Genomic DNA, 26,013 nt, shown 5'->3' with positions numbered 1-26,013 from the left:
CCCCCCTTAAACATCCCCCTCACCCTCAACAGCCCCCCTCACCTGTCCCCCTCGGCCGCCCCCCTCCCCCTCGGCCGCCCCCCTCGCCAGCTCCCCTCACCCATCCCCCTCACCCTCAACAGCCCCCCTCACCCGCCCCCCTGCCCTCGCTTCACCAAGAGCTGCAGCCTCCTGCCCTGGAGCAACCCCACTGTGAGCCCCGAAGGGCCAGCCCCGCCCCACGGCCGTGAGGAAAGCACAGTTGTCGGGAGGACACGGCTCGGGGCTTGGGGCAGCAGCAGGGAGGAGACAGGAGAGGCCCGGGGCAGCATTGGCCCTGAGTGGGTGCAGCCGAGCTGGGAGCAGGCAGGGGCCAGGCTGACCCCAATTCACTGACACAGTCAGCCAGGGCCACGCAGCTTTGGCCTAGCCCGGGGCAAGGAAGAGAGCAGGCAAATGGCCAAAGGCCAAGCGTCAGCACCTGCCCTCCGGCCTGGGCTCGCCCGGCCTGCTCCGTAGCTGCAGGAGGGGCCCCCACAAGGTGCTTCCCCAGGGGAAAGGGGCTCCAGTCAGTGGGAGCTGCGTGTGCCACCCCCCAGCCCTGCCAGGAGGAGAGCAGAGCCCCATCCTGTGAGACCAGCCTCACCTCCCTAGCCTGCCCACTCCCAGCTCTGTCTGCTTGGCTCAGCCAGCGCCGGGCCCGCCTGCTCCTGGTCTCATGCGCCATCCTCTCCCCTGAGGGCTGTAACGTCCCCAGCTGCCCTGGATGGCCAGTGCATTGGGCCCCAGCTGGCCTTGACAGGGGCCGTCTACTCAGCTGCAGTCCAGCCCGGAGCCCGGGTCAGGCAAGGTGCTAGGCAGCCAGCAGCGATACCACGACCGAGGAGTCCTCAGAGAGCCCTGCGCTGCCCCCAGACCCATCTCCCCACCGGCGCCGCCCCCAGGCCCGTCTCCCCACCGGCGCCGCCCCCAGGCCCGTCTCCCCACCGGCGCCGCCCCCAGGCCCGTCTCCCCACCGGCGCCGCCCCCAGGCCCGTCTCCCCCCTCCAGGCCCGTCTCCCCACCGGCGCCGCCCCCAGGCCCGTCTCCCCACCGGCTCTCGCCCGTCTCCCCACCGGCTTTCGCCCGGCGCCGCCCCCAGGCCCATCTCCCCACCGGCTTTCGCCCGGCGCCGCCCCCAGGCCCGTCTCCCCCCTCCAGGCCCGTCTCCCCACCGGCTTTCGCCCGGCGCCGCCCCCAGGCCCGTCTCCCCACCGGCGCCGCCCCCAGGCCCGTCTCCCCACCGGCTTTCGCCCGGCGCCGCCCCCAGGCCCGTCTCCCCACCGGCTCTCGCCCGGCGCTGCGCTGGAGCTCCCGGGCCCGTCTCCCCCCTCCAGGCCCGTCTCCCCCCTCCAGGCCCGTCTCCCCACCGGCTCTCGCCCGGCGCTGCGCTGGAGCTCCCGGGCCCGGCTCTAGGGAGTAACACCGGGCCGAACGGGGGGGGGGAGGCTTTTCCAGAGGGGGGGGCCTGCACACACCCAGGACTGGGCTGCAGCAAGAGGGACGCCGGGCAGCTGGCAGGGATGAGCTCACCATCAGGGAGGGGCTTTGGAGCCCTGAGCTTCCATCCGAAGCTCCGTAACGCCCGTGCTTCCACAAGAGTCAAGTGCCTGGGAAATCCCCGGGCTTCCCGCCTGACACCAGCAGCCGCAGCAGGCAGTCTGGAGAGGCACGGGGGCTGCAGAGCCTGAGACGCACGGCACCTGCCCTAGAGACCCAGAGCTGAATTGGGCCCCCGTGCGCCAGAGCAGTGACTGCCAGAAGCGAGGGCTGTCCGGCTGCAAGGCCCAGCTTCCCGCCCCCCATGGCTCGGTCCCCTGGGGCCCCGGGTCCTGAGGAAAGCCAAAGGGGCCTCCCTGCAGACGCTCTCTGGGGGCCCTAGCAGCCACAGGGCACAGGTGTGGGCTGCGGTGCCCCCAGGACACAAACCCTCCCCTCGTCACCCACTGGCGGGTTCCCACCCCCGGGGCAGCATGGGCAGGCCCTGCAGGACGAGGGGCAGGACATGGCCCCAGGACACTACTCCCCCTGCTTTGCTACCGGGGCCAGGGCCTCCGGCTAGGCAGTGCGTCAGCGCGCCCGCTGCCCCGCCAGGCCCCAGGACAGGGAGGCTGCAGCAGCCAAACTTCCCACCACCGGCCACCCCCCAGGCCAAGGTCTGCAGCACTCAGAGGCAGGGGAGGGGCTGTGGCTGCTCCCAGGCCAAGCAGCAGGAAAAATCCCCGAGACGCTTCTGTCAGACAAAGCCCGAGGGGCAGGGGAAGTGACCCACCCGCCTCCCCTGCCCTGGCTCCCTCCTGCTCAGCACCCCACCCGGGGGCCCTGCTCCCTGCAGGCCGGTCACACACTGGGGCTCCACCTGCAGCAAAGCGCCAGCCTGGAAAAGGGGCCACTCTGCGGGCTCTCCCCGAGCCCCTCGCTGTGGGAGGGAGGAGAGCTCACACCTGTCCCCATGGCCCAGCCGTCCGGTGCAGGTGCAGGCTCGGTCCATGGACGCCCTGTGGCTCCTTCATGCCAGCCAGGCTGTGGGGCTTGCCCGGGGCTGGCTCAGGGCAGCTCCCTCTCCCGCGCCGTGCTCCAGCTGGGCCTAGTCTGTGCAGCCCACAGGTGCCCTAGAGTCCCTGCTCCCGCCCCCAGGGTCTCGCAGCAGGCGGGCTGGGTGCTGGGAGTCTGACAGCCCTGCCGGGGCCAGAGCCCTAGTGCTGCAGACAGCTGGGGGGTGCCTGCCCCATCGGGCTCCCCAGCCAACGAGACAAGGGCAGCAAAGCGGCCCCTCCCCGGGCCACAGGCTCACCTGGCCAGGCAGCGGCTGCCCCCAGGCTCCTGAGGGGCCTGGTGCGGTGCCATCCCCCGGGGGGCAGGAGAGTTTGCCCCCTTGTACAAATGGGGCCCAGCAAGAGGGCAGCAGCAAAGCAGGGCTCCCCATCGCCTGCCTTCCCCACTAGACAAGCTCCTGCCGGCTCCCCAAGGGGCAGCCCAATGCCCCCGTGGGGCACCGAGGAGGGAGGTCCCCGTCCCGGGCAGGTTCTCCTGTCAGGAAGTGGACTTATTCCCCCGCCCCAGCTGCAGGAACCCAGTGCTCATGAGGCAGATGCCACTCTCATTAATCAGCTCGTTAGCAGGAATAAATGAGCCAATTAGCGAGAGCGCTAAGTTATGGGGCCAGCACTAACACACACTGTCAAGCAGAACCAGCTCTCCCCTCCCTAGCGGCGGCAGCAGCTGCCTCTTCATTACAAGCAGCAGCAGGCGAGGAGCCGGCCCCAGGCCAGAAACGGCCTCGCTGCCAGGCCCCAGAGCTGGGCTCCCGCAAGGAGAGCAAGAGGCCATGAGCCCCAGTCCCCACCCTGCTGCTCGCCGCCCCCACCAGAGCGGGGCTAGACTCTCTGGGCTGGCGCCCTGCTGCCGCCTGGGCCCCGGGCCAGCCTGGAAGGGCCGGTAGCTCAGAGAGGCGCTGGGCTGCCCCGGAGCCGATCCCGAGGGGGAGGAAATGACCAGAGAGACCCTGGGCCTGCACTGACCCAGCAGCACTGCCCAGCCAACGCCAGCCAAAGCCCCCCGGGCCCTCTCAGCGCCCCCTTGTGCTCTGCCCAGCGCCCTGGTGTAAGGGGGCTGCCGGCGCCACCCTCACCCCGAGCCAGGCTCTCCCGGCCTGGAGCAACAGGGGCTCCAGCCAGGAGTGGGATCCGGACGCCCTGGCTCCCCAGAAATGCTTCCTCACTGATCTTCAGCGGATGCGCTGCAGGCGCCTGGTGAGTGATGTGTCATTGGGGCTGTTCTCAGACCCACGGCCTGGCCCCCAGGAGAGCCATCAGTCCCCACTGGAGGCCCAGCCCGGGCGCCCAGCAGCCACCCTCCACCCCGTTCAACCTGCCCCCTGCTCGGGAGAGATTATGGGGAAAGCACAAGCTGCCAGATGGCAGGTTCCCCTCCATTTACACGGAACTGGCTCCGGCACCCAGGTGCCCCCCTGGGCGAGTGACAAACACGCCATCAGCTCCCTCCAGGTGGCAGCTGATGCGCAAACGAGCCAGTGGAAAATCACTGGAACGCACGGGGCAGCCTGCTGCGATTCCCCGGCCGGGAGTTGTGCCGAGTCCGTGCAGCACGGGGCCTGGCTCTCCCCGGCTGCCCGTTGCTCCGGAGATCCGCTCCCCCGGGATGCACCTCTGCGTGGCCCCTGCCAGCTGGGACCACAGGGACAGGATGCCTCCTCCCCAGGCATCGCGCAAGGCCTTGGAAGGACCACGGACGCCCGGGAGAGCATCGCCCTGCCCCCGCACAGGGGTTCAAGCGGCGAGCTTCAAACTGGCTTCGGCTGCACTCCCCAGGGCCGGGGGCTCCTGGCCTCAGCCACCTCCAGGGCTGGGGGCTGGACTCATGCTCAGAGTTTGAGCCGCTACCCAAAGCCCGAAGAAATTCCCAGCCCGCAGAGACAGGGGCTGGGCCCTCAGGGCAGGGTCTCTGGCGAGGGAGACCTGAATCTTCCAGCGCTCCTGGTGCCAGCCCACAGCCCGTCTAATGCCTCTGCCTTCAGCAGCACCGCCCGGCCCGGCCCCCAGCCGAGGGCCCCCCCGCAGCCCACCCCAGAGAGTGGGCATCTCAGGCTGCCGCAGAGCAGTGCTCAGTGAGGGCAGGTGCAGGCTACCCCAGGGCCTCAGCTGCCCCAGGGGCAGGTCATGCAGCGTGGGGGGGGGGGAGACAGGCAGAAACCTGCCCACATGGACCTGGGTCCGGATACACCCCCCGCTCGGTGCCAAACACCTCGACCTTGTCACCCCCCCCCCCACTAGACATTTTGGTCTTTATCAACCCAAGCAGGACTCAGCCCCCTTCTGCGTGGGTGGCTGGGGCGGCAGGCGCCAGCCACGTGCCTAATAAACCACAGGGGGATTAATGGGAAATCGATGGGGCTTTGCTGGCTTCACGCAGTCACATCGCTATTGGGAACGTGTCAGGGTAGCAGGCGCATTTCCTCCAGCTCCCCCTCCCCAGGCCTGGCCCTGCGCTCTCCTCCCTGCCCTGCCGCCCCACGGGGACAGGAGCCCTCGGCCACAGCGGGTCTCAGCACTGCCTCTTGCTCGCAGCGGGACACGAAGCCCAGCCCAGGGTGGACAAGCCGCTGTGTGTTCCCAGAGGCACTGTGGGGACTAGGGGGGATCCTGCCGGCGTCCCTGCACCCAACCTGCCTGCTCCCCTGTCCCCTTCACCTCGCCAGAGGGCCCAGCCCTCCTCCCCAGGCATCGCGCAAGGCCTTGGAAGGACCACGGACGCCCGGGAGAGCATCGCCCTGCCCCCGCACAGGGGTTCAAGGCAGCTTCACTCCCCCTGGAAAGAAACCAGGTGAACCCCTTTTCTCCCTTAGCCCCTGGTCCAGCCCCCACTCCAGGCTCTGCAGCTGTAGCAGGGCTGGGGGCCCTCAGCACAGCCCAGGAGGAGACATGGCCACTCTGCCCAGCCTAGACTAGATGGAAGCTGCTAGCCAAGTGCCTCATGCGCCGCCCGCTGCTCGCCCAGTCACTGGCCCCCTTGAGACTGGCTCCCCTGCACTGTCTTGGGGGGGCAGAGCTACTGTGGGGGGGCAGCCAGGGCTCGTACGACATGGAAGAGGGGGGGGCGAATCGCGCTGCGGTTCCCCGTCGCCGACTCAGCTGACTGACCAAGGGAGGCCTTAGCCCACCCCCAGCAGGAGGCAGCGTGGTACTGCCCGGCTGAGCGCTCGGAGTGGGGCCCGGGCCCAAGGTGCAGCAGCCCCGCCCGGGTCACCCCCCGCCTGGGGCTCCCATGATGTCAGAGGCCACGGAGGAGAAACGCCCCAGGGCGAGGCTGGCAGAGGCGCTCAGACCTGGCAGGGCTCCTGGACCAGCCTGAAGCTGCAGCCCAGGGCTCTGTCCCGGCCCGGTGGAAGCAGCGTTGCCCACGCGGCTCCAGCCCATGCCCGCAACCCTCCCACGCGCCACCAAGCACTGGCAGCTGCAGCCCTCCCCTCGGGCAGCAGCCACACTGTGGCCTCTCCTGAGCTCGGCTCCCCTGGGCCGCCTGCCTCTTCCAGACTCACCTCCCCCACCTGCAGCGGCACACGGGCCCTTTTCCAGCCTCCGTCTTGCAGGGCCGGCCCGGCCCCCCACCCCGCATGCTCCTCCCCCCTAAAGGCGGTTACAAGACGGGGGAGAAACGTGGTTCTCCGTGGCCCTGAGGACAGGCCAAGCAGCCAGGGAGGGGAGGTTGGGCATTGCACAAATCGTCCTGCCTGCCAGGGGGGTTAAACACTGGGGAGTTGCCTGGGGGCTGTGGAACCTCCATCCCTGGGGATATTTCAGAGCAGGGTGGACACGCCTACCAGGGCTGGTCCCAACCTGTGTGTAATAAAGTCCCCCCAGTCCCTGCAGTTTTCAGACAATGTTTTTTCTCCCATCGCAGAGCCGGGCGGGCGCGGAAACGTTTGGGTTAAAAGTACAAAAATAATCAAGCGCCGTGAAACTAAACAACAATTCAGTGGGCTCCAAATGCCAGTTGTCAACGTTCCCCCCAGACTCCCGAGAGCCCCCAAGGGGCCTGGCACCCCTGGGTGAGACACTGGCCTCGGCGGTGCCTGGCCCTGCCGTGGGGCCGGCGACTGGACTCGCTGCCTCCCGAGGTCCCGGCCAGCTCTAGGGCCTGGCACCCCTGGGCGAGACACTGGCCCCGGCGGTGCCTGGCCCTGCCGTGGGGCCGGCGACTGGACTCGCTGCCTCCCGAGGTCCCGGCCAGCTCTAGGGCCTGGCACCCCTGGGTGAGACACTGGCCTCGGCGGTGCCTGGCCCTGCCGTGGGGCCGGCGACTGGACTCGCTGCCTCCCGAGGTCCCGGCCAGCTCTAGGGCCTGGCGCCCGAGTGAGACACTGGCCCCGGCGGTGCCTGGCCCTGCCGTGTGGGCCGGCGACCGGACTCGCTGCCTCCCGAGGTCCCGGCCAGCTCTAGGGCCTGGCACCCCTGGGTGAGACACTGGCCCCGGCGGTGCCTGGCCCTGCCGTGGGGCCGGCGACTGGACTCACTGCCTCCCGAGGTCCCGGCCAGCTCTAGGGCCTGGCGCCCCTGAGTGAGACACTGGCCCCGGCGGTGCCTGGCCCTGCCGTGGGGGCCGGCGACTGGACTCGCTGCCTCCCGAGGTCCCGGCCAGCTCTAGGGCCTGGCGCCCCTGAGTGAGACACTGGCCCCGGCGGTGCCTGGCCCTGCCGTGGGGGCCGGCGACTGGACTCGCTGCCTCCCGAGGTCCCGGCCAGCTCTAGGGCCTGGCGCCCCTGAGTGAGACACTGGCCCCGGCGGTGCCTGGCCCTGCCATGGGGGCCGGCGACTGGACTCGCTGCCTCCCGAGGTCCCGGCCAGCTCTAGGGCCTGGCGCCCCTGAGTGAGACACTGGCCCCGGCGGTGCCTGGCCCTGCCGTGGGGCCGGCGACTGGACTCGCTGCCTCCCGAGGTCCCGGCCAGCTCTAGGGCCTGGCACCCCTGGGTGAGACACTGGCCCCAGCGGTGCCTGGCCCTGCCGTGGGGGCCGGCGACTGGACTCGCTGCCTCCCGAGGTCCCGGCCAGCTCTAGGGCCTGGCGCCCCTGAGTGAGACACTGGCCCCGGCGGTGCCTGGCCCTGCCGTGGGGGCCGGCGACTGGACTCGCTGCCTCCCGAGGTCCCGGCCAGCTCTAGGGCCTGGCACCCCTGAGTGAGACACTGGCCCCAGCGGTGCCTGGCCCTGCCGTGGGGGCCGGCGACTGGACTCGCTGCCTCCCGAGGTCCCGGCCAGCTCTAGGGCCTGGCACCCCTGAGTGAGACACTGGCCCCGGCGGTGCCTGGCCCTGCCGTGGGGGCCGGCGACTGGACTCGCTGCCTCCCGAGGTCCCGGCCAGCTCTAGGGCCTGGCACCCCTGAGTGAGACACTGGCCCCGGCGGTGCCTGGCCCTGCCGTGGGGGCCGGCGACTGGACTCGCTGCCTCCCGAGGTCCCGGCCAGCTCTAGGGTCTGATTCTGAGGGACACTGATGAGCTGCTGCCCCGGGTGTCCCGGCTCCAGCACCCATGTGGCAGCTCCCTCCCCCCGGCCCCGTCTGTGGCTGCAGCCAGAACTCCCAGAGCTCGTCCTGCTCCCTTCTCCGGCCGCGCTCGCTCGCCAGGAAGCGCCCTTGAGCTGAGGGGCCGAGGCAGAGACCCAGGGGCTGTGTCCTCAGGCCGGGACTCTCCCCTCCCCCAGCAGCACCAACTTCACTCTACTGCCCTTGCCTGGCCAGTGCTGGGTGGGGGGGGACCAGGGCTAGGCCCTGGCAGGGAAGAGCCTCGAAGTCTCTCCAGCCCCAGCGTTCCCCACACACAGTGGCCTGGCCCAGCCCCCCACGCAGGTGGCCCTGCGGGAACTGCCCCAACTGGTGGGGCAGGTGTCTTCCCCCCTCCCCCCACAGGACGCGGCCCTGGAGCATGGATGGGAGGCGGAGGGACACGGTGACTGGGCACAGGGAGGGCCCGCGCCGGGGTTGCCTGGTTGCTGAGAACAGGTGCCCGGACCTGCGCGGATTCTGGGAGCCAGGCCACGGGGACCTCCCCCTCCCCAGCGCCTGGCGTCAGCTCGGCAACACGCAAAGCCCAGGCTTGGATTCATGAGCCCCCCCTCCCCGTGACTCCAAGTCACTTCCCTCCCCCAGGACTGCCAGGCTCCAGCAAACAAGACCAGACAGAGGGGCCCCGCGGGGCTCGGAGCCAGACAAAGGTTTCTGCTCGGCGTGGCAGCAGGGCCGCGGGGGACGGGCTCCGGCGGGCGCGCTCGCTTCCAGCCCCTCCGAGAAGCCGGAGCCGCAGCCAGGCGCCACGCGGGGAGCAGACGAAGCAGCATTGACAGTTTAATAAGCCGTGTGCGCGGTGGGGCCCGGGGCAGCGGCTTTCTCTGGAGATGTGCCGCCTCGGGCGCCCGCCTGGGTCGTTCGCCTCCGCTGAGACGCCGTGCGATCCGGCGGTGCAGGGGCAGGCCTGACAGGTCTCGGCGAGCGGGGATCACGCCCCCGCCCACTGTCCGGGGCCCAGAGAGCGGCTGTCTGCGAGGCCGGGCAGGCACGAGGCAGCAGCTGCTGGACGCCAGAGGCCCCGAACAGGCAGCAGGCCTGGTGGTGCCAGACGCCAACGCGGCGCAGCCCCCCCACCGGGTCAATGCTGCCGCAGCCCAGCTTGAGGCCCCCCCGCCGGGCAAGGAGCAGCCCAGGACCCACTGCTCCGGCACCTCCCGCCCTTTCCTGCAGGACCCTGGGCGAGCCCAGGCCCCAGGCCCCTCTCCAGGGACAGGACCAGCAGCCGCTCCAGCCCAGCCCAGCCCTGGTCGCTGCCCCCCTCCCGGCCTTACCGGGCCCATCCACAGCCTCACCCCTCGGGGAGTGGGCCGAGCTCGCCCAGGGAAGGCCCAGCCGGGAGCCCAGGCTGCAGGACGGCGCAGAGCAGGCACCTGGGGCAGGGACAGAAGGGCCCAGACCAGCTGCAATTGCTGAAGCATCTGGGCTTGGGGCAAGGGGGTGGGGAGGGCTCCAAATGGGCCAGGTCACCCTCCGCTCAGCATGAGGGGCGGAGCCTCCCACAGCCCCACCCCCAAGCCACAGCTTTGCGCCCCCCAAGGCTCAGTGCGGTGGGGGGGTCCCGGAAAGCTCCCCCCGCCTTCCCCATCACACGCCTCAAGCGTCAGTCGTCCCCCCTGGGACGGGCTCCCGGCCCCAGGAGCGAGAGGCACCGGCCGCAGGTTCCTCCCTGAACTGCCAGAGCATCGCCTGGGAGATGAAGTCCGGCCCCCACCCCCGCACAATAGGGCACGAGACACGCACACGCCCCTCTGTGGTGTGGGGGGGGCACGAGACACGCACACGCCCCTCTGCGGTGTGGGGGGGGGCACGAGACACGCACACGCCCCTCTGCGGTGTGGGGGGGGCACGAGACACGCACACGCCCCTCTGTGGCGTGGGGGGGGCACGAGACACGCACACGCCCCTCTGCGGAGTGGGGGGGGCACGAGACACGCACACGCCCCTCTGCGGCGTGGGGGGGGCACGAGACACGCACACGCCCCTCTGCGGTGTGGGGGGGGCACGAGACACGCACACCCCCCTCTGTGGCGTGGGGGGGGCCACGAGACACGCACACGCCCCTCTGCGGCGCGGGGGGGGACATGAGACACGCACACGCCCCTCTGCGGCGCGGGGGGGGCACGAGACACGCACACGCTCCTCTGCGGCGCGGGGGGGGCACGAGACACGCACACGCCCCTCTGCGGCGCGGGGGGGGACACGAGACACGCACACGCCCCTCTGCGGCGCGGGGGGGGACACGAGACACGCACACGCCCCTCTGCGGCGCGGGGGGGGACACGAGACACGCACACGCCCCTCTGCGGCGCGGGGGGGGCACGAGACACGCACACGCCCCTCTGCAGCGCGGGGGGGGACACGAGACACGCACACGCCCCTCTGCGGCGTGGGGGGACACGAGACACGCATACGCCCCTCTGCGGCGTGGGGGGGGACACGAGACACGCACACGCCCCTCTGCGGCGTGGGGGGGACACGAGACACGCACACGCCCCTCTGCGGCGCGGGGGGGGCACGAGACACGCACACGCCCCTCTGCGGCGCGGGGGGGGGACACGAGACACGCACACGCCCCTCTGCGGCGTGGGGGTGACACGAGACACGCACACGCCCCTCTGCGGCGCGGGGGGGGACACGAGACACGCACACGCCCCTCTGCGGCGCGGGGGGGGGACACGAGACACGCACACGCCCCTCTGCGGCGCGGGGGGGACACGAGACACGCACACGCCCCTCTGCGGCGTGGGAGGGGCACGAGACACGCACACGCCCCTCTGCGGCGTGGGGGGGGCACGAGACACGCACACGCCCCTCTGCCGCGCGGGGGGGGACACGCCCCATGGCAATCCCGGGGGCCCACAAGGCAGCTTGCACGCTCCTGCTTCGGAACCACAGGGCTGTGTCTGCCAGGGCTGGTCTAACATGCCCCAGACCTGCACCGTGTCCACCCGCAAGCCCCTGCCGGGACGGCGCTGTCGGGCGGGGCCCTGCTGCCTGCCGGCCACACACGTGCAACGCTGCATCCTGCTCACCCCCGCCGCAGGCCCTGGTCCCACTGGCTCCGGGACGCTCTTCCTCCCACGGCTCCTCTCCTGGTGTGGCTGGTGCACAGGCCTGGCTGCGGGCGCAGGGCGCAGACCTGGGGAGTGAAGGGGCGCACGGGGCCTGGGCCCAGGGCTGTGCAGTGTCAGCTGACTGAGCCGTCGCATCACCTCATGCATTATCGGTTACTCGACTAGCCGATAGTCGGGGGGGCAGTGCTCTCCGCCCTGCTCCCGAGGACCCCCCTGCCGCTCCTGCCCCCCTATTGAGGCAGCAGCGCGGGGGGCCAGGCGGGGGGTTAAAAACCAGCTCCCCCATGCACCGGCTGCCTGTCGCCCTGCACTGCTGGCCAGCCTGCTAAGCGTGAACCGGTGGGGGAACGTGCGTGGTCTCCGGCATTCACTGATGCACGTTTATCGGTGAATCTGTTCATCACCTACACGATGACACCCCGGCGCAGGGACGGGGCCCTTGTAAAACGCCCCACAGCTCCCTGCCCGTGATCAACCCCAAAGAGCCACCTTCACCCCAGAACTCTAGCCCCCCACGGGGCTGATCAGTACCAGCTCCCTGGAACAGCGAGCCTTCTGGAGGAGCTGGAACAAGGGGGCTAGGCCTGCTGCCCCCCCCCCCAGCTTGCTGTGGGCTGCCCTGTGTTACAGCCCAGTCCAGTGGCCCTCAGTGCCCCCACTATACAGACCAGGCCAGCCCCAGGGAGCCAGGGCTCGGACAGGAGCCATCTGCGCAGGATGCGAGGGGGAAGCAGGTGAGAGAAGCCACATGGGAGCCAAAGGGAGTTCAGAGTGAACATGGGGCCCACGGAGCCCTTGGCATCTGTCCCGGGGGGATCTCGCTGTCCCTTCCCCGACGCCAGCCCAGGCTCTCAGACCCATGTGCCCCCCCCTCCCCCCAGCTACTCAGCTCCTGCTGCTTGTCTGGCTGATGGGCAGAATCAAGACTTCAGGCCCCGAGGGGACTGGCCACACGCTGCAGGCTCCGGAGAGAAGGGAAAACGTGCCGGCTCTGAATGGGGCCAGGCAGCAGGAGCAGCGAGTGCCCCCAGTCCCCAGAGCCTGGACCTGGTCTGATTCCATTGGCACCACTTGCTAACATGGAGCCGGCGCGAGGGGCTCTGGCCATGGAGCAATCGGCGCAGGGGCGAGGACAGACCTTTGGCCCCGGGGGCACGGCCTGGGTTTGCACAGACCGGCGGCTGCTGGAGGGCGCACGCACACCCGACGCACGCAGCCCCCGCAGCTGTTCCCAGGGAGTCGGCTCTGCCCCAGCCCATCCACCGTCTGCAGCCCGGTCTGCCCGGTGTCCAGGGCTGGGGAGCGTGGAGCTGAACCCAGCGCTCCCAGGCGGAGGGGCCTTGCCAGAGCCGGTCGCTTTTCCTGCAGGCTGGGGCATGAAGCCGAGGCGGCGGGAGGGCCCATTGTCCCGCATGCAGTGAAGGCAGTGGGAGGGGACCTCTCCCAGGGCACGAGCGAGCCCACCGCCGTGGGGCCGGAGCGCGTCCCGGGCTCTGGGTGGGCTGGGCGGGCTGCCCGCGCTTGCGTCCGCCTCGGCTGCTGCCCGAGAGGCCCCAGCGGAACAGGGCGCCTCTGCAGGGAGGGAGCACGACTCGGCCCGGCACGAGGAAAGTCCCAAGGGGGAAATTCCCACCCTGTGCAGCACGGAGGTGAAAGTGCCCCCCAGGCCCTCAGTGGGATTTCCAGCTGGCTGCACTCGCATCCCCGGGAGGGCTGGGCTTTTGGAGGGGCCCCAGGGCCTGTCCGATTCAAGCTCCAGCCCTGAAGGCAGCCAGGCTGATATCCCAGGCAGAGATGAGCCCAGGCTAGCTCAGACCCCCGATGCAGGCCGGCCTCCCACGCCTCCAGGGAAAGCCAGACCTGGACGCAGAAGGGAGGGGACCCACACTCCTCACAGACTGGGTCAGACCAAAGGTCCATCTAGAACAGTGTCCTGTCTGCCGACAGCGGCCGGTGCCAGATGGCCCAGAGGGAGGGATCACAACACAATGCTCACATGATCCCTCCCCTGACGCCCACCTCCAGAGAAACTGAGGCTCGGGACACCATTCCTACCCATCCTGGCTAATAGCCATTTAACCTCCATGAATCTATTTAGCTCTTTTTTTAACCCTCTTAAAGTTCTAACCTTCACCGCATCTTCTGGCAAGGAGTTCCACAGGTTGACTGTCCACAGCGCCTCCCCTGCTTCTCGCTGGCAGCCCGCCAGCCAGGAAGACAGCTGGGGGGAACCCGGTCCCACCCACTTGCTCCAGGTTCCAGCCCAGGGCCCTATGGGGGGTAGACCCGAGTGGGTCACAAGGCTTGGCCCTTACCCCACTGAACAGTGGCCCCCCTCTGGGTACCTCCTCCTGATGCCTTGGGTCAGGCTTCGTTGCAGACTGCCCTGGGTCAGTCCCGTCGCGGCTGTTCGCCTTCACTTCTCTGGTCCAGCCCCCCCTCTTCCCCTGCCTGGCTGAGTGAGGACCCATCAGCCTGAACTGGCCACAAGTGTTCTGATGCCAGAGGGGCTGCAGGTGTTGAACTGCTGGGCCAGTCTCTGGCAGCCTCTAAAACCCTAAACCACACACCCAGCTCCCCTGTATCTGGGCCCCTGCTCTCAGGGTGCTGCCCTGTCTCCTCCCCCCTTCCCTTCTTGGGAAGGGTGTCTGGAGAGGGGCTGCTGCTTTGGCAGGTGGGCCCTGGCTACCCCTATGTTCTGGGCCAGGCCCCCTTTTTCCACCTGCCTTTTCGCAGGCAGCGTCCCCCTTCCCCCAGCTAGTTGCTGAGGGTGCTGGGTCTAGGGAGGGGGGGGTCTCTGCTGTTCTGCCTCTGGGGGGGAGGGGAGGCCCCCTCCCATCTTCTTGGGGGCCTATTTTTGCCCCCCCTTTTCTTCTTCACCTCTGCGGGCCTGAACTCCACCATTGCTGCTGCTTTCCCTGAGGCAGAGGAGGTAAGGGGCAGCCCCTGGGGCTTTCTCTTCCCACAGCCTGTCCTGTGCTGGGGGGAGACTAAGGGGCCTTCCATCAGCACCCTGGGTGGGGCTTGTGGGGTGCTGGGGATGGTGCCCCGCCCCTTGTTGTAGGGGCCTTTTGTCCCTTCTCGGCCCCGCCCCGCCCCTCCTCTGCTCTGCGGGGCCCTGCAGCAGGTGCTGTGGGCACACGGGTTCCCTTCCCCCGGCCGTGTCTAGCTCCCCCTCCCCTCACTGCCTGCCTCCCTTCTACTGCTTGTCCCACCCATCCCCTTTGGGCCTCTGTTTGCTGCCTGAGCGTCCCCCTTTTTCAGTTACTCCCCACACACGCAGCTTCGCTTGTCCCCAGGGGCTTTAAATACTAATTTGCCCTCATTTCCCCAGTGTGGCCGGAGGAGCCGCTCTCTCCAGCCTGTGCTGGGAGCTGCGCTCCTTCCCCCTTTCCCCGTCCCTCTCCTGGATTGGCGCCCTCCCACCCACTTCCAGCCTAGCGGGGGGAGCGGTGAACCCCCTTCCTCCCCTAACTGGTTGTCTTGTCGTCCCTCCCAGCCCATGCCCACAATGGAGGGGCTGTCCGATGACACCTGCCAACCCTACCTAAAAACGACAACTCCTCTGAGGCTGCCGGGCCCCGTCACACAGTAGAGGGGGCGGACATGGACGAGGACCCCGGGGCCTTGACTGCTCCTGCCGCGGCTCCTCCAGCCACCATTAAGAAGGCCCCTGAAGGGTAGGAAGGGCCAGGGGACCAAAAAGTAAGAGCCCTGCCCGGAGGGTAAAACTTCCTGAGGTGAGGGCTCACTCCCCAACCCCAGCCCGTGTCGGCTGTGGCTCCCCCTCCTTCCCGCACCCCTGTTCCTTCCACCAGCGCTGGGGGCAACAGTATCCCAGACCCCAGGGCATTCGCCCAGGTAGCTGTGTGTCTCACACACACACTCCCCCACCTGCTGCCTCCCAAGCCGCCTCGCCCCTTTCCCACCCTGACCAGGAGGTACGGGGTCCGTTGTGTCCTGGTGGCAGCCTCGCCCCACGTGGAGACCTGTGGGTGGGTGTGGGCACATGTGGTGGGGCCCACGTCCGTGGTGGCGGCCTCCAAGATGTTCGGGAAGGTGGTATTCTTCCTGGCAGTGGAGCGGGATTTGGTGGGGGGAGGGAGGCCATGTTCCCCTTGAGCCTTTGGAGGACCTGGGCGTATGGGTGGTGGTTTTTTAATCTGTTCCTTCCCTTTCCTCCCCAATGCCGCCCTACTGCCTTTCCTCTCCACCCTGGGGAGGCCTCTCAGTCCTGAATCCCCTACCCTCCGCCACGCCCTTTCCTTCCGCCAGCAGGTACAACTCAACTACTGCTGGCGGGACATGGCGGAGAAGCCCTAGAAGGGTCATTTCTGGTGCCCCAGCAAGGGGCCCGGTACCGGGTGTACCACACCGGGGGGGGGCCCGGTGTCTTCTCTGTCCAAAGGGACTGGCCTGGCTCGGCGATGCACTCGGGACCCCCGATGCCTGGGAGGGCACTGGCCCCACCATCGCTGGTCACCCCTCCTCCAACCATGGCTGTCCTCAGTCCCACGTGGGTTCCGCAGGGCCCAGACAAGCGTGCGGGGGCTGCTGCCACCACCAAGGCTGGGCCCGCGGAGGAGAGCGACGGGACTCGGGCGAAACCTCCCTGCTGGGGTCCCCGCAAGACGGGGTGTCCGTGGAAGATGCTCCCTCCGTCCCCACCTCCACTGAAGAGGCGGCCGCTACCCCTGCCGCTGCTGAGGGCGACCCCCTGGTGGCAGGCAGCGGACTCGCCTTCCTCTCTCAGGAGGGGGAGGCTTTGGGGTTGACCCGGCTGTCTGGGGGGGGGGGGAATCATCATGTTCGGGAGGGACAACAACCAACCTCTCCTTCCCCTTCCAACCTGCCGCCTTCCCTTCTCCTGGCCTCTGTCACCCCAGGGTGAGACCATTGGCCCGGCCGTGACTGCCAAAACCCTGCAGGCGCTTAGCAGGCGGGACTTCATCGCTTCCCATCACCCCGGTGCTGGGGAGGCTGGTGCTGCACGCTCTGTGGCGCTGGAGCCCACCGCCCTGCCCCACCCCTGCTCCCTGTTCAACCCATTTCCCAATTGAACTTCCCACCCCGCTTCCTACTCCCCCCCACTTCTCTTCCCTAATCCCTCCCCTCTTCCTCCTTTTCCTGATCCCCCTCCCTGACCAGCGGCTTCCGTGATGCCCTGCTCATGTTCGGGTACAGTCTGTTTGCTGCGGGGCCCAGTGGGGACCACTAGCACCCCTGCTGGCGAGGATCTTCCCCAGCCCTCTTGATGACGCTGATCATCTAACCACTCTAAACACCTGGGGCTGTGGGTTGGGTCTCCGCAGGTGTCAGGTGCTCTCCTTCCTCCGGGAGGGGAGTACTCTGTCCTCTTCCTGCAGGAGACCCACACAGCTCCGGCCGCGGAGGCTGGAGTGGGGGGGACAGGGTTTATTTCAGCCACCTGTCGGCCCGTCAAGAACCACCTGTTCTCCCCAAACCTGCAGCCTGAGGTGCTGGGGACCGCCGAGGTCATGCAGGGCCATCTGCTGCATCTCCAGGTTCGGATGGAGGGACTGACATTAAATCTCATTAACAGCTATGCCCCGACGTCCGGCCCGGAAAGGCTCCGTTTCTGCCAGCGGGCGTCTGTCCTCCTTGGCGCTCTGGATCCTCGTGAGTGCCTAGTCCTGGGCGGGGACTTCAACTGCATCCTCGGAGCGGGACCGTACGGGGACCGAGCAGTGCCTGGCCACCGCGGACATCCTCAGGCAGATAACAGACCATCACTCCCTGGTGGACGTCTGGCGAGACCTCCACCTGGGCGGGGAAATGGCGTTTACCTACGTCCGGGTGGTGGGTCAACGGTCATTCCACTCCCAGTTGGACTGCGTTTATCTGTCTCGTCGTCATCTCTTCCGGGCCCACTCCTCCAGCATTCGGCCAGCCCCTTTCTCGGACCACAGCTTGGTGGCCGTACGGGCCTCTCTTTCCTCAGAGAGGCCAGGGCCGGCCTACTCGCATTTCAATAACAGCCTGCTGGAGAACGTGAGCTTCGTAGCGTCCTTCCAGGAGTTCTGGCTGGCCTGGCGCGGGCAGCGATGTGCCTTTCCCTCGGTGCGGCAGTGGTAGGATGTGGGGAAGGTGCGCACGCGGCTCTTCTGCCACGACTACACCTGGGAGGCCAGCCAGGAGAGATGCGGTGATAGAGCAGTTGGAATGGGAGGTTTTAGAGCTAGAGAGGCGGCTGGCCACCGGTCCCAGAGATCCACCCTCTGTGGAGCGTTCCGGGAGAGGTGGAAGGAACTCCGGGCCCTTGAGGACCTGTGGGCCCGGGGTGCCTTTGTTCATTCTCGCATCCATCTCCTTCGGGAGATGGATTGCTGCTCCCGCTTCTTCTACACCCTGGAGAAAGAGGGGGGTGAAAAGCACATCACCTGCCTTCTGGCGGAGGATGGCGCTCCCCTCACACATCCAGTGGAGATGCGCGAGAGGGCTCATGCCTTCTATGCCTCCCTTTTCTCGATGGATCCAACCGACACCCACCGGGTTCTCTGGAATGAACTTCCAACGGTCAGCACGGGCGACCAGGACTGGCTAGAGCTGCCTCTCTCTCTGGCCAAGTTCTTGGAAGCCCTTTGTTTCATGCCCACCAATAAATCCCCGGCTGAACGGGCTGACCGTGGAGTTCTACCGTGTGTTCTGGGATGTCCTTGGCCCGGACCTTGCTAGCATCTGGGCCAAGTCCTTTATTGTGCAGGCGAGCCATGCTCGCCTGCTGCCCAAGAAGGGGGACCTCCGCGATCTGAGGAATTGGCGTCCCATCTCACTCCCCAGCACGGACTATGAAATCGTCGCCAAAGCCGTCTCTCTAAAGCCTGTGCTGGCAGACGTGGTCCATCCAGACCAGACCTACACCATCTCAGGCTGAACCATCTTTGACAACCTCTTTCTGGTCCGGGATCTCTTAGAGCTTGGGTGTAGGGACAGTCTGTCGTTCGCCCTCCTGTTCTTGAATCAGGAGAAGGCATTCGACTGGATGGACCATGGATACCTCCTGGGCACCCTGCGGGCCTTCGGCTTTGGGCCCCATTTTGTGGGGTTTCTCCAGGTGCTGTACGCCTCCGCAGACTGCTTGGTCAAGCTCAACTGGACCCTGACCGCACCGGTCAGCTTCGGGCGAGGAGTACATAAAGGCTGTCCGCTGTCAGGCCAGCGGTACACTCTGGCCATGGAGCTCTTCGCTCTTCTTCCATCTCCTTTGCAAGAGGTTGACGTGGCTGGTCCTGTTGGCGTACACCGATGACGTGCTCCTCATGGTCCAGGACCCGGGCGACATGGCGCAGGTGGAAGCTTGTCAAGCCGTCTACTCAGCAGCCTCCTCCGCCCGGGTCAACTGGGACAAGAGCTCTGGCCTGGTGGTAGGGGCTGGGTGGCAGGCGGGCTCCCTCCCACCTGCGCTTCAGTCCTGCTGGGCCATGCTGCAGATAGCTGCCAGTGGGGGGTCACCCACAGCCCACCACCCAAACATGGCAGCCAGCAAGGTACTAATACTGCATCACACTGTCTTCCTCATTTTTGTGTATCGCCCCTTTCCGAAATTAAATGTTGGGCTGAGGTATCTTTTCCCATCACAGGGATGTTACATTTTATTACATCATGGTCACTATTTTCAAGCAGTCCAGCTATATTTACCTCTTGAACCAGATCCTCTGCTCCACTTAGGGCTAAATCAAGAATAGCCTCTCCCTTGTGAGTTCCAGAACCAGCTGCTCCAAGAAGCAGTCAGTTAACATATCAAGAACTTTTATCTCGGCATCCTGTCCTGAGGTGACGTGTGTCCAGTCAATACGGGGATAGAGGAAATCCGCTATTATTGAGTTTTTTATTTTGATAGCCTCTCTAATCTCTTAGCATTTCATGGTCACTATCACTGTCCTGATCAGGCGGTCAATAATATATCCCTACTGCTATACTTTTATTATTGGCACATGCAAATACTATCCACAGAGATTCTATGGAACATTTTGGCTCACTTAAGATATTTTTACTTCACTTGATTCTACATTTTATTTCACCTACAGTGCCACTACCCCCCAGCACAACCTGCTCTGTCCTTCTGATATACTTTGTATCCCGGATGACTCTGTCCCATTGATTGTCCTCATTCCACCAAGTTTCCGTGATGCCTATTACATTAAAACAAGGCACTCTAGTTCACCCATCTTACTATTTAGACTTCCACCATTTGTGTATAAGCACTTAAATAGTGACAAATTATAAATGTCATTTCCTGATGTTACTTTTTCTTTTGTTTCATCTGATCTGACCCATACTTCCATCCTCCCCTCCTGACTAGAACACAGAGCCTCCCCTAAGAGACGTCTCAGTCCAATCCAAGTGCTCTGCCGCACCAGTCGGCTTTCCCCCAGCCCTTAGTTTAAAAACTGCTCTACGAACTTTTTCATGTGAAGTGCCAGCAGTCTGGTTCCATTTTGGTTTAGGTGGAGTCTGTCCTGCCTGTATAGGCTCTAGAGTCACCTTAGTCTGCTAGCTCCTCCGAGCCAAGCCCCTGGCTGTGGATAATTTTCATCTGCTTCATCAGAATATTTTTGCCATTCGCTGCAGGCCAGAAACTGTGTGACTGAGCCAGCAAGCGATGGGGACCAAGAAAGCGCCTCGTTACGGAGGTTGGGGCGTACAGAGGAGGAGGGAACAGCCATGGATGGGAAGAGGCCAGGAACGGATCTGGGCTCCGGAGGGGGAGAAGAGGCGGAAATAGAGCCAGGCGCCGGAGGTGGAGAGAGCTGCACTGAGCCAGGATGCTGTGGGGTAAGACCAGAATGCAGCTGGGACCTGGCACTGGGGAGCAGGGCACGAAGGGGGGAAGACTGGAGAGGCCCTTGGAGCTCGGGTGTGGGGTGACCTACATTCTCACCGTGCCAGGCTCCTGTTTCTCCTGCTCAACGAGGCACCCCAAGGTAGAGCCCCATGGGCCCAGGAATGTTCAAACCTGGCCGCGCTCTGCCCAGCTCTCAGCACCGCGGGCCAGAGGCTGCAGCCCAGGGGGGCTGGGGAGTGGGAGGGACCGAGTAGCCCCAGGCTCTCCCAGGCACTGGGGCCAAGCTAGGGCAGGGCTTGCTGGGCATTGGCACAGTTCTTCCCCCTTTGGCCTCTCACTTGCTAGGGAAACGGGCACCGCCCCATGGCCTGAGGGCCCCTCCCATGCAGAGCCAGTCACCGACACCCAGAGCTCAACAGTTTATTAACACCACCACCAAACACCCAACAGCGGGAGATGGACAATGGCCAGGTGGGAAGGGCTGTGCACCCAGCCCAATGCCCCGCAAGGCAGGACCAGCGCCCTGCAGCGCGCCCGCACAGCAGCCCCCATGCTCCTGCAGGCCCCCAGCAGAGGCCAAGGCCCTTGCTCTGCCGGAAGAGGGGACCAGGGAAAGCACGGTGAGTAAAGTTAGCGGCCCCCTGGCGAGCCCGTTTCTCGCTCTGCTGCTGGCAATGCATTCGGCTCTGCGGGGCTGTGGCTGCATCTTCTCCAGTCTGACCCAAACCCCCAGAGCACAAGTAGCTCTGAGCCCGGCAGAAGGGACTGGCCTGTTCCCAGCACCTGCTCAGCACAGACCTTGGCCGGAGGCTCCTGCAGACGGCAGCTGATGCTCTGCACCAGCTGCGAGGGACGCTGCTACTGGCTAATGATTCTCACTGGTGCCAAGCGCCCACAAGCCCTCACTGCAAGTCCTGTGGGCTCAGACCCCCAGGCCAAGGGCTGGGCAGGAGCAAATGCTACAGTTTGTAAAATTGTGGTGGGCAGGAAAGCCCCGAGGCAGGTGTGAAGCCTGCAGCTGCCTGGCAGCACAACCTGTGGAGGGCACCCCCACGCCTCAGAAGGCAAAACCACAACAGGTTAAAACAGTCGTTAGAATTAAAACTTTTTAAAGGGGCAACTGAGCCCCGCCCCGGGAAAGGAGGAAGTGGGGGCTGAGTAAGACAGCGAGGGAGCAGCTTCCCAGCCGGTCCTCTGTGCAATCTGTGCAGTAGGGTTTGAGGAGGGAGGGAGATGCCCCGGGGCGGCCACCAGCAGTGTCCTGGCCTCGGGGCAGGCGCTAGAAAGGCCTGGTCTGAAGCTGCTGTGCTCTTCCCTCCACAGCCGCGTTCAGTGCTCCTGGCTCTGCGGGCCCCTCTCAAGCCCCTCTTCCTCCATTTTCTTCATGGCCTCCAGCACTGCCAGCTCCTTGGCTTCTTTCTTCTGGTTCCTGGCTTCAAACTCCAACCTGCAACAAGCAGCAGATCCCATGGAATTCTCTCCCCAGCAGCCTTTGCTCCGCCTAGACCAAGGGGCCCCCGGCCAGTCTCATGACCAGCTGGTACTTCTGAAGCTTTCCGGTGAGCCCCAGCCCCACTACTCAGACTGCACTGGGCTGTTTGCCCTCCCCTCCGCCTGTCACCTGCCCAGCCATGCCACTCCGCTCAGCCGCTCAGTATTGGCGCAGAGAGCCCAGGCGCATGAACCTGCCCACGTGGAGGAAACAAAGGGGCAGATCCAGGTCACATCCCCGTGGGACGGTAAAAGAACCAGGCTCTTTATACTGCTCACAGGGAGGGGCCTGACATCCACACACAGCTCTGTCCTGCCTGGCCCTATTCCAGCTTCTCCTCCAACTGGTGGCTCGCTGCCAGAGCAGCCAGGCTGGGTCACCCCAAAGGTCCAGCCGGCCCCACGTCCTGTCTGCCGACAGTGGCCAGTGCCAGGTGCCCCAGCGGGAACGAACAGGGAATCACCCAGTGATCTGTCCCGTCGCCCATTCCCAGCTTCTGGCAAACAGAGGCCAGGCACAGGCCTGCCCAGTCAGGCTAACGGCCTGATGGACCTGTCCTCCATGAATTTAGCAGGGTTCAGAAAAGAACTAGTGAAGACCAGGACATTAACAACATCCTCTGGCCAGGAGTCCACAGCTTGACTGTGTGTTGTGTGAAAAAATACTTCCTGTTACTCATTTTAAACCTGCTGCCTATGAATGTTATTGGGTGACGCCAAGTACCAACCTGGGACCTACCAATAGCCCTTGCCCTCGTCCTCGGAGGAGAACGGCTTAGGCTTGAAAGGGCAAAATGCCAACAGCTGGCCAGAGGGGACAGCACAATGGGTTTCCAGGCCCAGGACCTAGCAGGGGAATTTCTACCCCTTGGCATTTAATAACAGCAAATCAAACAAGACGCAGGCTTCGGAGAATCCAGCCAAGGGCCCTGACAGGCATAAGACTGAACGAGCTAAGGCCTCACGCGATTCACTGGGGAGAGGAGGCAGGAGGTGGATATTTGTGTGCCCAGCTGCAGAGTTCTGTAAGCAGGAGGGCACTCGCTTTCATGTGCAGCTCTACAAATCCGGCCCCAAGTGACTTTTCCCGAGTCCAGGGTAAATGTGGCGAGCTGGGAACAGACACCAAGTCTCCTGCCTCCAGTGTTTAGCCAGAGACTTCCTCCTCCTGTCTCTTCGCTCTGATTCGTCCTGATGCTAGTTATGGGATAAGCCTGGGGCTAATGGGGCAGAACCCTCGGAGGCCAGGAAGCCAACCTGTTCTTAATGATTCTTTGCACAATCAGGTCTGTAGTGAGGTTGCTGCCACTGTCCACCAGCTGGAAAATGCCACGTCTCTTGGGCTCCTGCAAAGAGACACAGCAGGCTAAGACGGGAGGAACATGGAGCTCTTTGGATTTCAAGCCCAGTGAATCAACAACGAGCAGGTCCCGAGGCCCCCAGCCTGGCACAGAATCCTCCCTCTGCAAGCACAGGAAATCCCCCAAGCTGCATGGCTGCAAAGGCAGAAAGTGAGCTGGCTCCCAACACTGAGATTGGAGGGCTTTCTTCTCCCGGGAAGGCAGCCAAACAGCTCAGGACAAGGAACCGATCTGAGTGTTCTGTAGGTTCTGCTGCTGCAGCTACGCTGGGGCGGAAGGAGGCCAGAGCTGCTGGCTAGAACTTCTTGGGGCGATGCACAACCAGACGTGCGCTCTGAGCTGCGGAGCATCCTCAGAGCCATGCCCCATCAGGCATCAATGGAGCCAGTGGCAGCTGCTGGAGGCTCACCTGGTATGGATCGGAGCCATCCTTGTCCGGCACCACCTCCGTCAGCCCATGACACACACGTTCCACCTGGAGAGATGAGCACACGTCAGCCAGAAACTCCTCTGAAAGTGCCACTTCTCCCTGTCAGCACCCCGGAACCAGAGGGGGGCCTGCCCCTAACCCTGTGCCCCACAGCCTGGTGAAGCCCCACCGCCACCAGCTCACCCCATAAAGGATGGCCAAAGCACCGAGGGGACATTGACAAAGGGGTGGGTGCTGTGCCCACTGCCCCACACTCAAGCGCTTTCCGACGCCCACACCCCTTTGCTGGCCCGCGCGCGGCCAAGACGCTCACCCGGAAGTGATCCAGCAGGTCGGCAGTGACTGCGTACGGGGCACCAATCACAACCTCGGACACATACTGAGGAAGGAGAAGCTAGGCGTGATTGCAGGCACAGGAAAGCCGAGTCGGACCCACTCCCCACTAGCCAGTCCTGCCGCTCAGCTGTGTGCGTGTGGGGATTTGAAGGGGGGCTTCCAGCCAGTGCCCAGACTCCAGTATCCTTCGCTTGTCTGACAAGCATGGGCCCGATCATGGAGCCAAGATGCGGTGAGTCTGTACCAGCCTGGCTGACACCCGAGCCCTGGGCCTGATGGCGGGTGGCAGCAGTGCGTGCGTCACCTGAGCGAAGTGCCAAAGGAGCTACATTCATCCTGGCTGGTGGGGCACAGCTCACCCACAGGGGGCCGAGCCAGGGAAAGCGTTTCGGGAGCTCTCCAGGAGCCCTTTCTACAGAGCACACTGCTTGTCCAGGACACTGGGGCTGTCTCAGCCCTTCAGCCTGTTCCGTTGGCGGACCGGACTCTGGGCTCGCTGGACCGTTCGTCTGACCCAGTGTGGCCGCTCTGATGCTCACGGGAATGCCCTGGGATCTTTGACAAGTGAGAACAGCCCTGGTTTTACCCTTCTAGCACTGAGCGGAGGCACTGATTCAGCTGTGCCAACCACCTCACTGCCAACACCAGCTTCCTACTTAGCTCGGGCACCTCGTGAGCACACAGCCCGCTGCAGGCTTGTCAAGCCGGCCAGTTAACGCTGCCTGCCTGCTCTATCACCACCTAGGACTTGGCCAGGTTTCAATACGTGGCAATATCCCAGCAGGGATGCCCTGAGAGGGGCAGTGCTCTACCCTTTCGATCCCATCACGATGCCACGGTTTCGGTTTTTATGGCTTCGTTTTACTGCGTTTCACGTCTTGCCGAGTTAAAATAACCCCATTAACCTGACCTTTGTAATTAGGAGCATCCATCTGTCTAAAGCTGAGCTTACCAGAGGCCGTAGAGTCTTACTCCTGTTACTGGCCAAGTCCGTCGATGCTTTAAAATCACTGGACCAGTTTTGACAGCGACAATATTTGACTAGTCAGTTTGCCCAGCCCAGGGCACGCTGGCTGCAGGGCAGGATGGCAGCACCTAGCTCAAGACACAGCGCTCTTGCCAGACACTCACCCTGCAGGCCAGGACGCTGAGTGTCCTCTCATGGATGTTCATGATGGGATAGTTCTTCCCCTTGTAGCGATTCACTTCCTAGGGGCAAAGCACAGGAGTGACCTTCTGGCAAGAGGGGAACTGTTCTTTGAAAGCCCTCAGGAGCGTCACAATCTGTGTGGCTCAGAGCACGGCTCCCAGCAGACATCCTGCTGAGCCCACCTAGGAACCTTGGCCCTCGCTGTCAGGACAGCACTCTGCCTGACCTTGACGCAGGACACCACCCTGACCTGATCAAAGTGCAGCCCAGCAATGATGTAGGGTCTGTCGGCCAGCAGGTGCACCTTCTCCAGGAAATCCACGTGCCCAATGTCTATGGCGACAGTTAAAGACATAGTCCTTAGCATCGCTCTCTGCCTCCCCCAAGCGAAGATGCTGCAGTATGAGAGAGGGCCCTGAGTAATTTTTGTAACTTGCTGCCTCTGCCCCCACCCATCCCACAAACTCCGGGCACCTCCCCAGCCTGTGTTAATCTGATTCTACTTTGATCTCCTCCCAACATTTCTAATGGCTTTAGGGGCACTGTGGCAACTGGCCCAGCCCTGGAGACAGACGCACAGGGAAAGAAAAATATCCCCATGGCATTGGCTCAGCACGTGCTCGGACCAGTTCTCACCTGGTCACTGTGACAAGAGGCTTTAAAAGGGGGAACAAAGGAGACCTCAGACAACCCAGCCACCTTCCCCGCCCCAAGCCTGCTAGGTGTAAATCCACCCCGAAAGGGAGCTGCAGCTGTTTTCTCAAATCCATCTCCCTGTGATGGCGCCCTGTTCAGCCTCCGCGGCAGCGCCCTGTTCCTTCCCTTCCCTTTCCTCGCTCCGGGCTCTCTGCTCCAGTGGACAAGTGAGAGAGACAGAGGCCACGGCCTCGTCCAGGCAGCACACAGGCCAAGGATACGGAACAGGTCAAAGGCTCCGGCCACATAGATGATGGTGTCTCCCGGCTGTGGCTCCTTCCCAGACGCAAACTGGATGATCTTTTGAGAAGTCTGCAGGAACTGCGAGACGCCAGTCCAGGGGCTGTGACCTTTAGGGCCCTATGCAAAGAGAACAGTGGCTCAGTCCCAATGGCACAGAGGGTTCGCATGGGAGATGTGTATCACTCCAGTGACCGAGACAGCTGAAGGGCAGGGCAGGAGGAGGATGCTGGCAAAAAGCCAGCAGGAAACCTGGCTCGCAGCAGCTGGCATTCCTTGGTTCCTGGGACTCAGTATTCAGGCAGGCCCACTGCCCGTATTCGCACCTGG

At 64.9% G+C, this 26,013-nt stretch overlaps 1 protein-coding gene across 1 annotated transcript in view; it reads right to left on the bottom strand.

Annotated features, from left to right (window-relative positions):
• Positions 1–20,385: 20,385 nt before the first annotated feature.
• Positions 20,386–26,013, bottom strand: part of PCYT2 (phosphate cytidylyltransferase 2, ethanolamine) — a 32,859-nt gene continuing 27,231 nt past the window's right edge. Inside the window, exons 7-13 of the mRNA XM_075904205.2 lie at positions 25,665–25,803; positions 24,998–25,080; positions 24,729–24,806; positions 23,575–23,640; positions 23,241–23,306; positions 22,728–22,816; positions 20,386–21,426 (exon numbers count right to left, since the gene is read on the bottom strand). Coding sequence (XP_075760320.1) covers positions 21,309–21,426; positions 22,728–22,816; positions 23,241–23,306; positions 23,575–23,640; positions 24,729–24,806; positions 24,998–25,080; positions 25,665–25,803 — 639 coding nt within the window. The 3' untranslated portion in view covers positions 20,386–21,308. The remainder of the gene's footprint in view (positions 21,427–22,727; positions 22,817–23,240; positions 23,307–23,574; positions 23,641–24,728; positions 24,807–24,997; positions 25,081–25,664; positions 25,804–26,013) is intronic.

This window comes from Pelodiscus sinensis, chromosome 20, assembly GCF_052426305.1.
Source record: "Pelodiscus sinensis isolate ZL-2025 chromosome 20, ASM5242630v1, whole genome shotgun sequence".
Lineage (NCBI taxonomy): Eukaryota > Metazoa > Chordata > Testudines > Trionychidae > Pelodiscus > Pelodiscus sinensis.
The sequence above is the reverse complement of the archived record's forward strand: the minus strand, read 5'-3'. Positions and strand labels throughout refer to the sequence as shown.